The sequence below is a fragment of the Calonectris borealis genome, chromosome 28 (assembly GCF_964195595.1).
Source record: "Calonectris borealis chromosome 28, bCalBor7.hap1.2, whole genome shotgun sequence".
NCBI lineage: Eukaryota > Metazoa > Chordata > Aves > Procellariiformes > Procellariidae > Calonectris > Calonectris borealis.
The window spans coordinates 1790679-1804197 of NC_134339.1; the positions used below are offsets into that span (position 1 = coordinate 1790679).

General features: G+C 46.7%; 1 protein-coding gene across 5 annotated transcripts in view; it reads right to left on the bottom strand.

Annotated features, from left to right (window-relative positions):
• The window catches only part of RANBP3 (RAN binding protein 3), a 59406-nt gene extending 56611 nt beyond the window's left edge, over window positions 1–2795 (bottom strand). For 4 of the 5 annotated variants that reach the window (XM_075175779.1, XM_075175777.1, XM_075175776.1 and 1 more), the window contains exon 1: window positions 2687–2794. In XM_075175779.1, the coding sequence (XP_075031880.1) occupies window positions 2687–2708 (22 nt within the window). In that variant the 5' untranslated portion in view covers window positions 2709–2794. Of the gene's footprint in view, window positions 1–2686 lie in introns of all 5 variants that reach the window. The other variant, XM_075175778.1, reaches the window with a different exon arrangement.
• Window positions 2796–13519: the final 10724 nt, after the last annotated feature.

Below are 13519 nucleotides of genomic sequence, written 5' to 3' on the forward strand. Positions count from 1 at the left end.
ATTGACATCTCAGTGGTGATTTAAGACAGACAATGGACTAAAAGAGACATCAGAACCCAGAAGGTAAAGATAACTATTAGACTGTTGGAAAAGGAAAAAACAAGGAATGAATTGAAACAAAGGGGTGCCATGGTAAAAGCGACAGGTTAAAAGACCTTTGCATTAGCAAGAACAAGGCAGAACAAAACAGCACTTTTCAAGGCCAGAAGAAGGTTTGTTGCAGTAATCAAACAGGTAAGAGTCTAAGCAAGTTTCACTTGCATGAACAGACAAGAAAAGCTATTGTTCAAACACGCTGAGGAAAAACAATCCACAAGAACGACTGCAACCTCTTTCTAGGTACTTCTGTCTACTATGTGTCAAAGAATAATTAGCTTCACACCTCAAAATGAAGTATGATTGAGACAGCACTGTTGTACAAATCAATCAAGATTAAGGAATATTAAGAGCTTTGTTTTAACCACGCTTGGTATGTGAACATGAACATTTAGCTATCAAATACTTCAAACAAGAGAAGATCGATATGAAGCAGAAGATCAAAGAACTATCAGTACCAAAATAGTCACCTTACATATTCGAATGAAAATACCTGGGCATAAGGAAATAAAACATTCACCTAGTACTGGAAAAATAAAACAGATTGATGTGTTTAAGAATGAGGAGAAAACAATCAAAGTCACCTGAGAACATTATGGCCATGTCAGAGACAGCAAACAAGGCAAGTAGAAAGACTACGGAATCCACTGACTTTCAGCAGAAAGATGTCAATTCCAGAAAGTACGTTTATTTGCACTGGTATACAAAGAACAGACACCTCAAAAATGGAACCAGAGGAAAGAAAACTAACACCAGACAATGCAGCCAATGGTATTAGAATGAGCAGAAGAGACAATAGTTCAGCAGAAAGCTGATCTTGCTGAATCTTATGAAAGATTCTATCACATTCTTATTGCAAAAAGAAACAGAACAGCAAAGGATGAAGATGACAAATCTGGAAGGAGATGCAAGCACAAACTAAAGAGATTAGCAGGTGAGGGAAGTCACTGGAGTCAGGAAAGGGTCTGAAGAGAAAAAGAGAGAAAAAGGAAGATCAGATGAAAGAGTAAGGATGGCAGCACGCTTCCCCTCCCCTCCAGACAGTCTACACGATGCTGCAGAAATAGAGGTAGGGGTAGAAACACACGACAAGTCAGCATGAAAAGATGTAATAAACACTGGTAACTTGGAATTCACTATTGAGCTTAGTGTTTCCCACCAGAATGGGGAAGTAAAGTGAGGGGCTTGCATGACTTAAGATAGCCATTCCCAAACTTCTGGTTCTAAAAGAACAAAATAAACCATCAAAATTTATTATAAGGTCATTATAATGAAAGTATATAAATACCGTCATTAAGTTTCTCACAAATAGTCATTACACATTTGACTATTTACTACCATTCTTGAGACCGCTTATCATGCCTCTTTGGGCACTGACAGCTTGTCCTGAGTTTGGGAGCCGACAGCCCAAGACATGCTGCATCACAGGATTTGTCAAACAACTTAAGTGTAATTACGTGGTTAGCTGGTTGTAGACTTCATCTTCAAAAGCTACACCTACAATAGATATTTGCTTCCTGCTGTTTAACGTTAATATCAGGACTGTAATTGCCACTAGTACAGAGTTCAAATGTAAGAAACAATCTTGAAAGAAGGGGCCTCACGCACACTTCCATTCGCCTCCTCCTGGGCATTTACCCCCCTCTTTCATTAGCTGGGAAGACTGATGAGAAACAAGAGACAGCTGGGGCAAACTTGGTTTTGCAGAGACTTTGAGGGAAGTCAGTCATTCTCAAAGGCAAACTGTTGATGCCCACTGTCACTTAAACAGCATTCTACACGCCTTGGAGCAGAATACCCAAATCCTACAGTAGTGCAGCCCATGTTTTCCCAACCCTCTTCAGAAAAACATGAAACCACTATTTCTTTACTTCAGAGGTTTTCAGCTTAAAAAATAATACGTATATTATTATACCTCACCTAGTTTTACATAACCGCCTCTCTTATTCCCTTAGCTAGAGGAAGGATTAACATGAGTGGGAATTAAGGAAAGATTTACAAGAGTCCTAAAGTTGTGGACCATGACCCCAAAAAGCAACGCGACAAGGACGGATACAGAGAGGCTCAGAACTCCCCCGGGAGAGAAGCGCAGCGCCCGCTGCCACGCTCCGGCAGCGGCAGGGCTCGTTCCGCGGCGTCCAGGGGCGGCAGGGCACGCTTTCTGCGCGCAGGGAGCGCGGCAGCACGGACCCGCCGGCCGCCGCCCCCGGGAGCCGCCACGCCGCGAGCCCGGTGCCACCGCCCGGCGGGCGGCACCTGCCAGCGCAGCCCCAGACCGCCGGCCCGCGCTGCCCGCCGCCAGCCCCGACCCCCGCGGCGGCGCGGACGCCCGCCCCGCAGCTGGCCCCGCAGGGCAGAGCGGGGGCGGCGGGGAGCGCGGCGGCCCGGCCGGGCGCTCCCTTTGTCCGGCCGCTCGCCCGAGAGGGGCCGGGGCACAGAGAGGTGGCGCTTCCGAGGGCGGGCCTGCGCCCAGGCGCGCCTCTGAGAGCGGATCGCAGGGCTCGGCTCGGCTTAGGCCGCGACCGCGGCGGCGCCGGGCCGGTGGCGGGCCCGCGGCCGGCACCGCTGCGCACTGCCAGCGCCCGCCTACCTTCGTTCGCTAGGTCCGCCATTTTACTTCCTCAATCACGCCCACAATGCATCGCGCAGCCGGACGGCTTCCACTTACAGCGGGCCCCGCCGGGCCGCGCATGCGCCAATTTACGGCCGCTCCGTGGCGGCACCGCGCATGCGCGGAAGGCTCGCCGGAGCCCCTGACGGGCGCGCTCGGCTGCGCATGCGCGAGGGCGGGGCGCGCGGGCAGTCGGTCGGCTGAGGTGCGGCGGCGGAGCGGGGGTGCCTGGGCTCGGGTGGCGCGCGGCCGCGCGGGCTTCCCATGCCGGGCGTCCCTCGGGTGCCGCCTCCGGCTCGGCAGGGCGGCCCGGCTGAGCCCGAGGTCTCCGCGGTGCCGGCTGGGTTGGGCTGGAGCGGGCAGCCTGGCTGTGGACCCCTCTGCGCCCGATGGCTCTCTGCGGCCCGCTCCCCGTGCAGGCCCCCAGCTTGCCTGTGGTCGTCAGACTGGGGCCCAGGGATCTCTCTGTTGCCTGCTTGGCCGTGCCCTCTGGTCTGCCTCTGTAGCCTCCTGTGGCTGCAAGACCCAGAAGTTCACTCCATGAGTTAAACAGATCCTTGATTCCCATTTACTGCTTTCATTAGTGCCTCACAGTTACAGTCTTGTGGGATTTACTGGACATTAATCCTCCATGCAGCTCACTACTCTGACTGTGTAACCGTATCTTTCCTAGCCTTTTCTCCAGACTGAAGAATTAAAACCCCTTCAGTTTAGGGAAGGCTGCTGTTCCATCCCAAAGATCAATATTTGCCATTCTCTGTGACTTCTAACTCTACCATCTCCAGAACTGCACACACTGCTCAAAATGTAGGTGCACCAAGGCTTTATATGGCCACAAAATATACTGCATAGTGAATACAGTATAGAGACAGTATAGTACATAACCACACTCTTGTGCTCTTGTTCTCTTGATGGTGCCCCATATTTTGTTGGTTTCTTCGGTCAGTGCACCTAAGCTCCCGTGACTGCATTGACTAGGTCTCTACTCATTAGTAAGGAAGCCAACAGCAGCTAGCTCAGAGGTAGACACCAAGAGATACACGACTTTAGTCTTACCCCTGATGATTGCTTCAAGGCGGTGGCACAGTGTAAGAACAGCATGCATAGTGCCTGATCATTTGAATACATCCCTCACAAGATACCGCACTAGCGTAGAGCAGAATCCGAGGGCCAGGCTCCTGATCCCTCTTGCAAGTACCATGCATCTAAAAGCACCTGGTTTAGCTGCTAGGAAAATTTTCCATCAGGAACACAACAGCAGGACTCGCAAAAGTTAGTAAGAATAAATGAATGGCACTGATTTAGAAAAAATACATGATACTTCTCTTTAAATCAATGTCCGTTGTCAGCATTTGGTGGAACTTTTCTGTAGATCAAAATACTATTTGGAGGTATAGCTGCATTATCTGTTGAATGAGCAACACAGTGGGCACAAGAAATCCAGGTGGTTTCTAAAGGGTGTTAGAGACAAATTCTTACCCCGCTTGCTGGACGGGCCATCTGGACGCCCTCCTGGATCTGATACTCACGACCAAGGAAGGACTGTTTGGGGATGTGATAATCAATGGCAGTATTGGCTGTAGCAACCACGAAATTGTGGCATTCAAGATCCTGAGGGGAGAGAGAAAGGCAAATGGCAGACCCTTCAAGAGAATTGACTTTGGGTTATTCAGGAGTAGGTGAGGTGAGATTCTGTGGGAGGCAGCTCTGAAAGACAAAGGAGCTCAAGAGAGCTGGCAGCTCATTAAGGACAGCTTCCTCCAAGCACAAGACTTCCTCCAAACACACAGACTGTCCCAGCAATCAAGGGAAATAAGTAGATACGTCAGGAGACAAACTCGGCTAAACATAGAACTTGTGAATGAACAAAAGAGTATGTATACAGGAGACGGAAGCAAGGACAGACTACTGAAGAGGAATATAGAAATACTTCTTCAGCATGCAGCGATGGTGTTAGGAAAGCCAAAGCTCAACTGGAGTTGAAACTGCAAAGGTCATCAAATGCTGTCTTTGTCTCACTCTCCACCAAGGAGGTCTCCCAGGCCTCCGTGCTTAGAGACACAGTTCAGACAGAGACAGGATCAAGTCAAGAATCTCTTGAGAACTCTCAGCCCACACAAGTCCATGGGACCCAGGGGGCCGAAGGGGGCTGAAAGCTGGCTGTTGTCACTGAGCAGACACACTCTATCACCTTTAAAAGGTCATGGAGGTCAGGGAAGGCCACGTCTGCATTCAAGGGGGCACTTTAAGCAACGGAAGACTCTCTTTAACCTCTCACTCAGCAGGCTACCGAGGCGGAAGAAAAATACCATTAAGAGTGTTTCTTTTCACCTGAGATGGGTCCTGCCATCCTTCCCTGGCTTAAATAAACTTGCCACTATTCGATGTGCTACGCAGTCCTGAGCAAGTCATCCCTGGGGTCTCTGAGGGCAGGGCTCTGGCCGTGGTATCCACAGATACCTGGAGGACACATAGGCTTCAGAAACATTTAGGTTGGGCCTGAGCAGGAACCTCTCCTTTCTGGAGCTAAGAATGGGAAAGAGGTGGAAAATTATTGTTTGTCTAGAAAAAGTCCCAGATTCTCCAGGCTGCTGAACTCATTGACTTCCGTGGGGATTAAGCATCTAAATTCTGGAGAGGATCCAAGACTTAAAATAAAAGGGAACACGGCAGAGAAAATCGTTCAAGGAAATTAATAATAATTAATATTAATTAATTATTCTGTGTTTGGTGCAGAGTCTGCATACAAAGTATTTGAATGCAAAGCCTGATGCATAATGCCTGTAAGGAGGCTAAAAAGGGAGGTTGGGCAGTTAACTCTTCAGTAAGCACCATTGCATCTGCTCCCTGAAGAGGAAAAAACAGGAATTTCACCATGATGAGTAAAGCCGCAGCTGCACTCAGAGACTAAATACAACTTTTCAGAGACTAGGTGCAACTTTTGACAACTAACAACAGCCAAGATAATATCCAGCAAGCACCTAAGAGAATAGGAGGGTAGGTGGTCTGAGACCACATACCAACAGTGCAGGTACTGGAATCTGAGATTGGGCAGAGCAGAAAGCAAGGAGAAAGTAGCTGGCAGACAGGCCTTTAGGTCAGGTCTTTGAATACTTGTTGTCACAGCGAGCCTACGGAGAACACCAACACTGCTAAACTAGAATTAGCCCCAGGCAATATTACGGAAACTCTGGTTATTAGGCTGCAGCATTTTTTATTTGATCCCAGCTGACTTAAAGCTGATTTTATCATCTCCTCTGATCATGGCCTTAGACTTTGAGCAGCTTTGTAAGATTTTTTCATTTTCTGCATGTCCACTGGCAGCTTACAGGGCTAGGCACTAGTGCTGGCAGCTGTGTGATGCCCAAATGGCAGCCTGAGTCTATGTGTGGGTCCAGACCTTGTCTGTGCCTCTTCCCTGGAGAACTGGATAACATTTGGTGCAGACAATTTGCAGAGAATTTAGCTAAAAACTTTAGCACGTCGCTAACCACACGAGAACCATAATTTTCAGGGATATACAATGTGGCTGACTTAGCTCCAGTTTTTATGGAATTAAGTTCCTGTCCCAAAGTAGACGTGTCCTACAAACTGAGCCAAACACTAATATTGAAAAGGTGTGAGAGTAATTACCCATTATGCGAGTATCTAAAAAACAATAATTACATTTTGAATTTAAGCCCTTATTCTAATACAGATATCCATTACGGAAAATCTCACTTCAGAGCACTAAAGCCTGTTAAACCTATAAGAACATGCTTTTATCATGGAAATGTCAGGCAACTTTAATTATAGGAATTACTGTACTGTGCTTCTCTAATGAATACTAGCATAGTGGGTGGTGTGACCTAGTTAAGGGAAGTGATTTAGCAAGAACGTACCTCAGAAAGTTACACTCACTAGACCTTAAGAGCCTGCAGGTCACAGTATGTTCTCTATTCATGTTCTAATTAGACCCTATACTTCTCCAGCATCATTAACATAAGAGAGGAAAATTAACAGTTTTATCCTAGCAGAGTTTAGAGGCCAGATTCTGATTTAATTTACCTTCAAGTAAGTCGGTAATAATAACAGGGTAAATGTGATTCTGGCACTTTATTATTTCAATAAAAAGTAAACTCCACCCACACCAACTTTACAGTTCCTGTGACTTTTAGGAATTAATTACAAGAGTTATCTGTACCCTGTGAGCTTGTCAACTTGCTGATATAACTAGAATCTATTTTGGGTGCATGCCATTAAGATACTATAAATGCCATACTTTCTGATTAGTACTATTGTTAGGTCAGCATTTCTAAAGGGACATGGCCTAAAAGTCACTATGACTTTGACAAATTAAATATTTTTCCATGGCTGAGCTCTCGGGAGGGGGGAGGGGGGGGGAACCAACCCACCCTGTTTGAAGGCTTTCTACTTCTGAGACTTGGTAATTCGGATGAGCCCAGACCCTGAAGGATTTACACCGTGTTGTGTTCCATAGCATCATAGTAATAACATCACTTGGCATTTTGATCCATAGCTGTAAGCATTCATCAGCAGGGAAAGAAACAGAGGCTCTAGAGTGAAGACAGCACCACAGGTAATCACGATCTCATTTCCAACTCTATCGCTCTACCAGTGCCCTGGACAAGAAGGTAGTCACTAGATGTTCACACACATGTTGGTTAGTAGATATACCACCTTGTCTGCTCAGTAGATATACCACCTTGTCTGCTGTTGGTGGTGGACCTGGCTCAAGCAGAAAGCTGTACCAGAGGCCTCCAGAGGTCCCTTCTACCAGCACTTCTATGATTTTCAGTTATACAGTGACCATTATTAATTGGGAAGCATACCCAGGACTCTGTGTAAGTCAGGTTCTGCTGGAATTGATCCAGCTGAAAACCTATTTTTTTAACTTGTCTCTGCACTGATGGGGTTATTTCTCAGAGGACTCATTCCTTATGGCACAAGAGAGCTGGCAGGGACAAGCAACCTCAGGAAGGATAGGGCTTCCTTTTTCAACAGCAGCATGGGTTTATGCCAAACTCAGTTGACCAATGTCACAGGCTTTCCCAGCTGCCAGACCATTTCTATGGGTCTTCTAGACCCGCTTCAGAATGATGTTTTGTTAGAATCCTGATCCCTCTTGTGACTGCTGAGACCTCCTGTGGAATTGTGACCCTCAGCCAGAAACTGCTGTGTTAATGACATTGGGTTATTGAACAGCTGCCAAGCCACAGATTCACAAGCATTTGCTTGCTGGAAATTACAATAATAAAGAAAACACATTTGTTGGCCTGATTTCAAGGCACATGCAACTGTGAAGGCAGTGGTTCATCATCGGAAACTAACAGTTGTGCATAAGCTGTTGTGTGGGTCTTTAACAACATGACAGTGATGTTGGTTACCACCATTAATGTTTTCATTACCTGTTTCTCAGTAGCTGATTTCTTATGAAACATTTATTTCCCACTTAGGGAGGACTGAACCGTAGGTTTTTCCCTGAGGAAGGAAAGCCATCAATCTTTCTCCAGCTGTAAGGAAAGAGGTGATCTGACAGTTTTGAGGAAGCCCATGTGAGGAACCAACCACCTACACAGCCTACACCTTGTCTTTTCTCTGGCATCTGGTATAGTTTCAGAAGGCTTTCAGGCTCTTACTAAATTCAGTTCCTTCTAATATCCTCATCTGCAAGGATTCACAATGATTTCAGTGGGAAAATCTACAAAGTAAAATACTTGCTATGGTGAAAGGATCAATAGGTCCTATCAGTGAATTGATTCACGAGTGAAGCCACTCCCATGCTTAACACACTGCAGAATTGAACCTGGCTTATAGAAATAAGGGAACATTATGGAGCTTACTCAGCATTTCCAGGAACTGTATGCAAGTTCATCTGCAGACCCTTTAACAGCATGGGGCAACGCAGCACTGACATGAAGGGGAATGTTTCTGTGTTAATTACTTTGCATGTAACAAACAGCCCAGCTGAGTGAAACTGGAATTTAAATGACTTCCTGCTGGCACACAGCCCTGCTCATCCGGGCAACGCTTATGGGTCAGCTCAGAAGAGCAACCTGGTCTCCATGGGCCATCGCGTAGCCCTCTCCTGTGGCTGCAGTGTGATCACCAGCACCCACTAGATGGTAGTCTAGCATAACAAGAAGGAGGCTTCCTAGGCCCTGAGAGCAGAGGACCAGGTGTTGCTTGCCATGAGGGGCTGAAGGGACGTGCCAAAACACAGGACCTGTGGGCACAGTCCTAAAAATGCCATGGTGGGGATCATTGAAGATGCCTCCCTGGGAAAAGCTGATGTTTTCTCTCAGAGGAAGCAAGATAGGTCACTCCACAAGTTGTGGCTCGCTTCCAGCAAAGTGCATGTGTGCAAGGGCAACTAACCCCACTCACAATCACAAAGAAATGCCTTAGAAGTGTTCATAGTCTGTAGTTCACATCTCTAATTCACTTGAAATGTGAATGCTGCTCCTGAGCTTTGACCCTCCAGGGACACTGGGCCAGGACTCAAATCAATGCTCTGGTTGTCCTCATAGCTCTGTGTGGGTTCTACATGACGATGGAGCGTGAAAGTGTGAGCAAAGCTTTCAGTAATTAGGGCTATTCAGGTGCTGAACTAAAAGGCTTAGAAATCTCACTCACCTTCCTGCATTGCTGGGAGACTCTGGCAGTTTGGGCCGGTGTTTGGCTGAAGTGCAAACAGCATTTCCTCTGCAGCCAGCACAGTGTGCAAGCAAAAAGGGAGTTTTACACCCATTCTCTGACAGGACTGGAGAGCATCTTTTTTCTAGGACTTTGTTTTCTTGAAGTGCTTTCCCAAGGTGGTGGAGCAGTACTGGCAATATGGACCAGTGAAGCTGTAAATCTCCATCTTTGGAGAGTTTCAAATTTGACTGGACCAAATTCGACTAAGTAACCTGATGTAACTTTGAAGCCAGCCTTGTTTCAAGCAGCAAGTTAAAGTACAAAATGTCCTGCCCTACCTATATCTTTCTACGATTCTGTGATATATTTGATCTCTTTCATTCTTAAAAGACTGTCTGAAATGAGCTGTGCAGGTAGAAGAGGAAGAGGACGTGGACAGTTATAACTGCAACTGCCTGTCCATCTGAATAGGATCAACGTGCAAAAACATTTAAGACCACATTTGTGGTGTTTGATCCTAGAGTTCACTCCCAAAGGTGCATGCATACAGCCCCAGCCTCCAGAGACCAGCAGCTGATTTTTACTGGAGCATTTTTCCTTCTGAACATAACCACTAGATGGGGAAGCAAGCACTTGATTTTTCACAATTTCTTACTGAAAAATTTCACTTCCTTGGTTTGGCTATGCTCATACAATTCACTGTGTTCTTGCCTCTCTGTTTAGCATCTCTAAATGGCTACCTGCTCTGGTACCCTGTGCTGTAGCGCCAGACAGGATTTCAGCCCATCTAAGTTTAGAGGTGTTGCACTAGACCACAAAAGAAAGGCCATAAATCTGGAGGTGTATAGTGCACAGGTTCAGATCTGCAAAGGCTGTATAGCAGGAGGGTGGCTCTTCCAGGGAAATGATTTAACAGACAAGTTTGTGGATGCACCTGCAAACAGTCAATAACTTTGGTCTCTTCTGTCTTCTTTACCTCCATGATGTTTTTAAAGATTCTCTAGCAGTCCAGAACATTTTTGCCTGTAACAAAAGCAGTCAAGGCCTGTCTTGGCTTCAAAACCTAGCACTGAAAAAATATAATCAAAAACAATTGGGAAAATTAGAAATACAGACTGTGACATTCAAAACTGTAGTGTATGTTAAGGAGGAAATAAAAGCTTTGGGGTGTGGTGCCGATGTGTCTCATAATCAGTGTCTGTCCCTAAAGATGTCCCTAGTAGGGGTTATCAGCCACCATGACTTTTGCCACGACAATTTTCTGATTAGGCAGTTAGAATGCTTTCTTGGCAAATCACTGATTATGTGAATTCCAATTTTTATTCTAAATGGCACCTTCCTAGACTTGAGATGTCAGAGAAGAATCTGAAGTAAGCAGAGCATGAGGTGCACAGATAAAGGCATCTGGCTAAGGACCTCTCCAGAGGGGCCCTGTGTGTTCAGCTCTGACTCCAGCTAAGGATAAGTATTTGGTCCCCTGGCCATGCTGAGCAGGGCACTATACCTTTGTAACCAGCGCACTAGACCTATGTTAACCACCAACGACAGCAACCCTGACCCCTCTCAGGACCCTCCTGGTTAGCTGCAAGTCAGCACAGGCTTCCCATGTGTTTCTGCCTTCCCAGCATTAACCCAAACACACTCCTCCCTGGTTAACACCCCTATGCAGTTTAGCTCTTGGGAGGCATTAGGCATTGACACAGCAACTTTCTGCTCAGCCAGAGTGGATGGGCTGGGCACATGCTCTCACACCAGATAGCATGACGGGCCAGGGCACTGGAGATGCTGAGGTGAGAGTGTGGGGGAAGATCCCAAGGTACCGGGATGGCAGCACGCCTGCCCTCATTTCTCAAATCAAGGTTCTTTATGGCCACGGGAGAGGGCAGCTGTAGAGGGGCCAGACAACTTGTCAGACGTCTCCCTCAACGTTGCTCCTGCCACCACTTACACCAGCACATCTTACCTCCAGGAAGATGATAGGAGGCACTGCCCAAGAGACATCACACTGGAGAAGCCATGGGGAAACATAAGCATACCAGAGCTGTACAGGAAAAGGATATGGCCAATAATGATAGATTACTGCAGTGACACAAGACGAGCAACAAACTCCTACCTCACTGACAAGTTGGGACTATCTCCATCACCCTACCCCTAAAACTTTACTCTGGGGCCAATCAGGGGCATGGCAGCAGCATACCACCTGGGATAATGTAGGCACCTCGCATTGACCAGGGTGGATGACGCCAGATGTTCCTGGTCAAAACGCACCCTGCACTCCTCGGCTGGGCAATGGAAACTTAAGAAACCAGTGACACTGCATTTGCTGCCTCTGCCAGAAAACAGCACTATTCAGGGAGCTGAACTGGACGCCCCTCTGCAACCTACCCCTGCGAGACCATAGGGGTCATTGCAGAGAGACCCCTGAGCACCAAAGAGCCCCTCGGCTCTACCAAAGCTTTCTGAAAGTCTTTAAAAGATGGAATAGGCTTCCCTAGAGGATGGCAGGGTTAGACCCCAGCAGCTGCTTGCACCTGAGCGCAAGCACAGCTTTTTGCACTCCTGTCTGGGACCCAGAGCAAGGAGAGTGTAACTACAGAGATTGATTCTGGAGCAGAGATGCCCTTATCTCAGCAGTTCAGCAAATATCATAGTTATCGACATTATTAAAGTGACATCTTTACATATCAGTGCCCATAGCGGCAGCACTCCTTCCCCTCAAAGCCACACATGCAGATGGGTGTCACTTCACATGCTGGAGATGAACTATCTCACCTGCTTATCTGAGCCTGTTTTCTCCTGCACCACGTCTGCTGGGTGCCATCTCGGATTAAAGGAACATCAGTCACCCTTTTTCCAAGCTAAGTGCTAGCATGCGGACTCTCACTGATGAAGTGCCAGAGTGGATGGCACACGTTTTCAGTTGCGAGGTTTATGTGGGGAAGGCAACTGTCTCTGTACGACAAAAAGAGTTTCCTGAAAGATGAAAACATGGATTTTTATGTAAACAAACGCAAAGAGAACACACTTTTGCTGATCTTTTTTAACAAAAAACTTTCAGAACTTTTAAAGTTCAGCATAAACATGACCAAAATGTACTATCAACCTCCTTGCTCAATTTTGCAAGACAACCTTACATTGAGTTTCACAGCAATACTCTGTACAAATCCAGTAGTCAAACTTTTCTTGTTTTAAACCAGTAGAAGTGAGCATTGTTTACAAAGGGTCTTCAGATCATTGTTGCCATTCTGCTGATGAGGACGGTTCAGGGTCCCAGCAGATCAGAGCCACATCAAGTATGTTTATGAAAGCTGATGTAGAGCTGGTCCACAAGCCGATACTTGTTTAACTCTAGAGCCAGAAAGGAAATGTCTGAAGTGGAAAATCAGGTGTGTAGGATGCAGGGCAATAGCGGACCTTGCCCAGGTACTGTTCTCTGCAAAGCAGCATTGCTGTCTGCCTTATACCCCACTGGCCTAAAACAATTAGAAGTACCAAGCTGCTGAATAACTGAGCCATCACTTCCTTGCTAAAGTGTGATCCTGATGGAGGTAGGAGAGCTGCAAATGATGTGGCTGGAACGAAGGCAGCTTATGAAAAGTGGCAGGTTGCCTCATCAGCTTTCACCCAGCGGAGATCAGGTCTGTGAAAACTGGTTCCTGCAAATTAGCTGAGAAGCAGTTAAGATTGGTGGTTTCCCACTGCCTCTCTAGAGTTACAACAAATTCATTCCACCTGCCCTTCACATCCTTCTTTTTCGTGGTGCTTCTGTGACACAAAGTGTAGTAAAAGTCAAAGTAGTGGACACCAAAAAATCCTAGCTTTCTTTACTTGTCCTGCTGAGAGTACTGCAGGAGATTTTGAGAATTAGCACATTCCTGCATCTTGCTGCTTTATTACAGGATCGTCACTGTGGTCTGTAAGAGGCACTGCTGCAAAAAAAGGATCCTAAGAAGATCGGAAATGCTGCCAGTAAGCAAACTAAAGCAAGCTTTCAGTTCTAATCACCACTCCTAAGAGGCTTTGCATTGAGTACTGCATCCCCATTTGGGTGCTGCAGGCTTCAGAAAAGATGTGGAACAACTGGAGAGTCCAGAGAAGGCAAGAGCTGGAAAACATCACCTATGAGGAAAGACAGAAGAATTTTGAGTTGTTCAGTCAAACTGGGATGGTCTC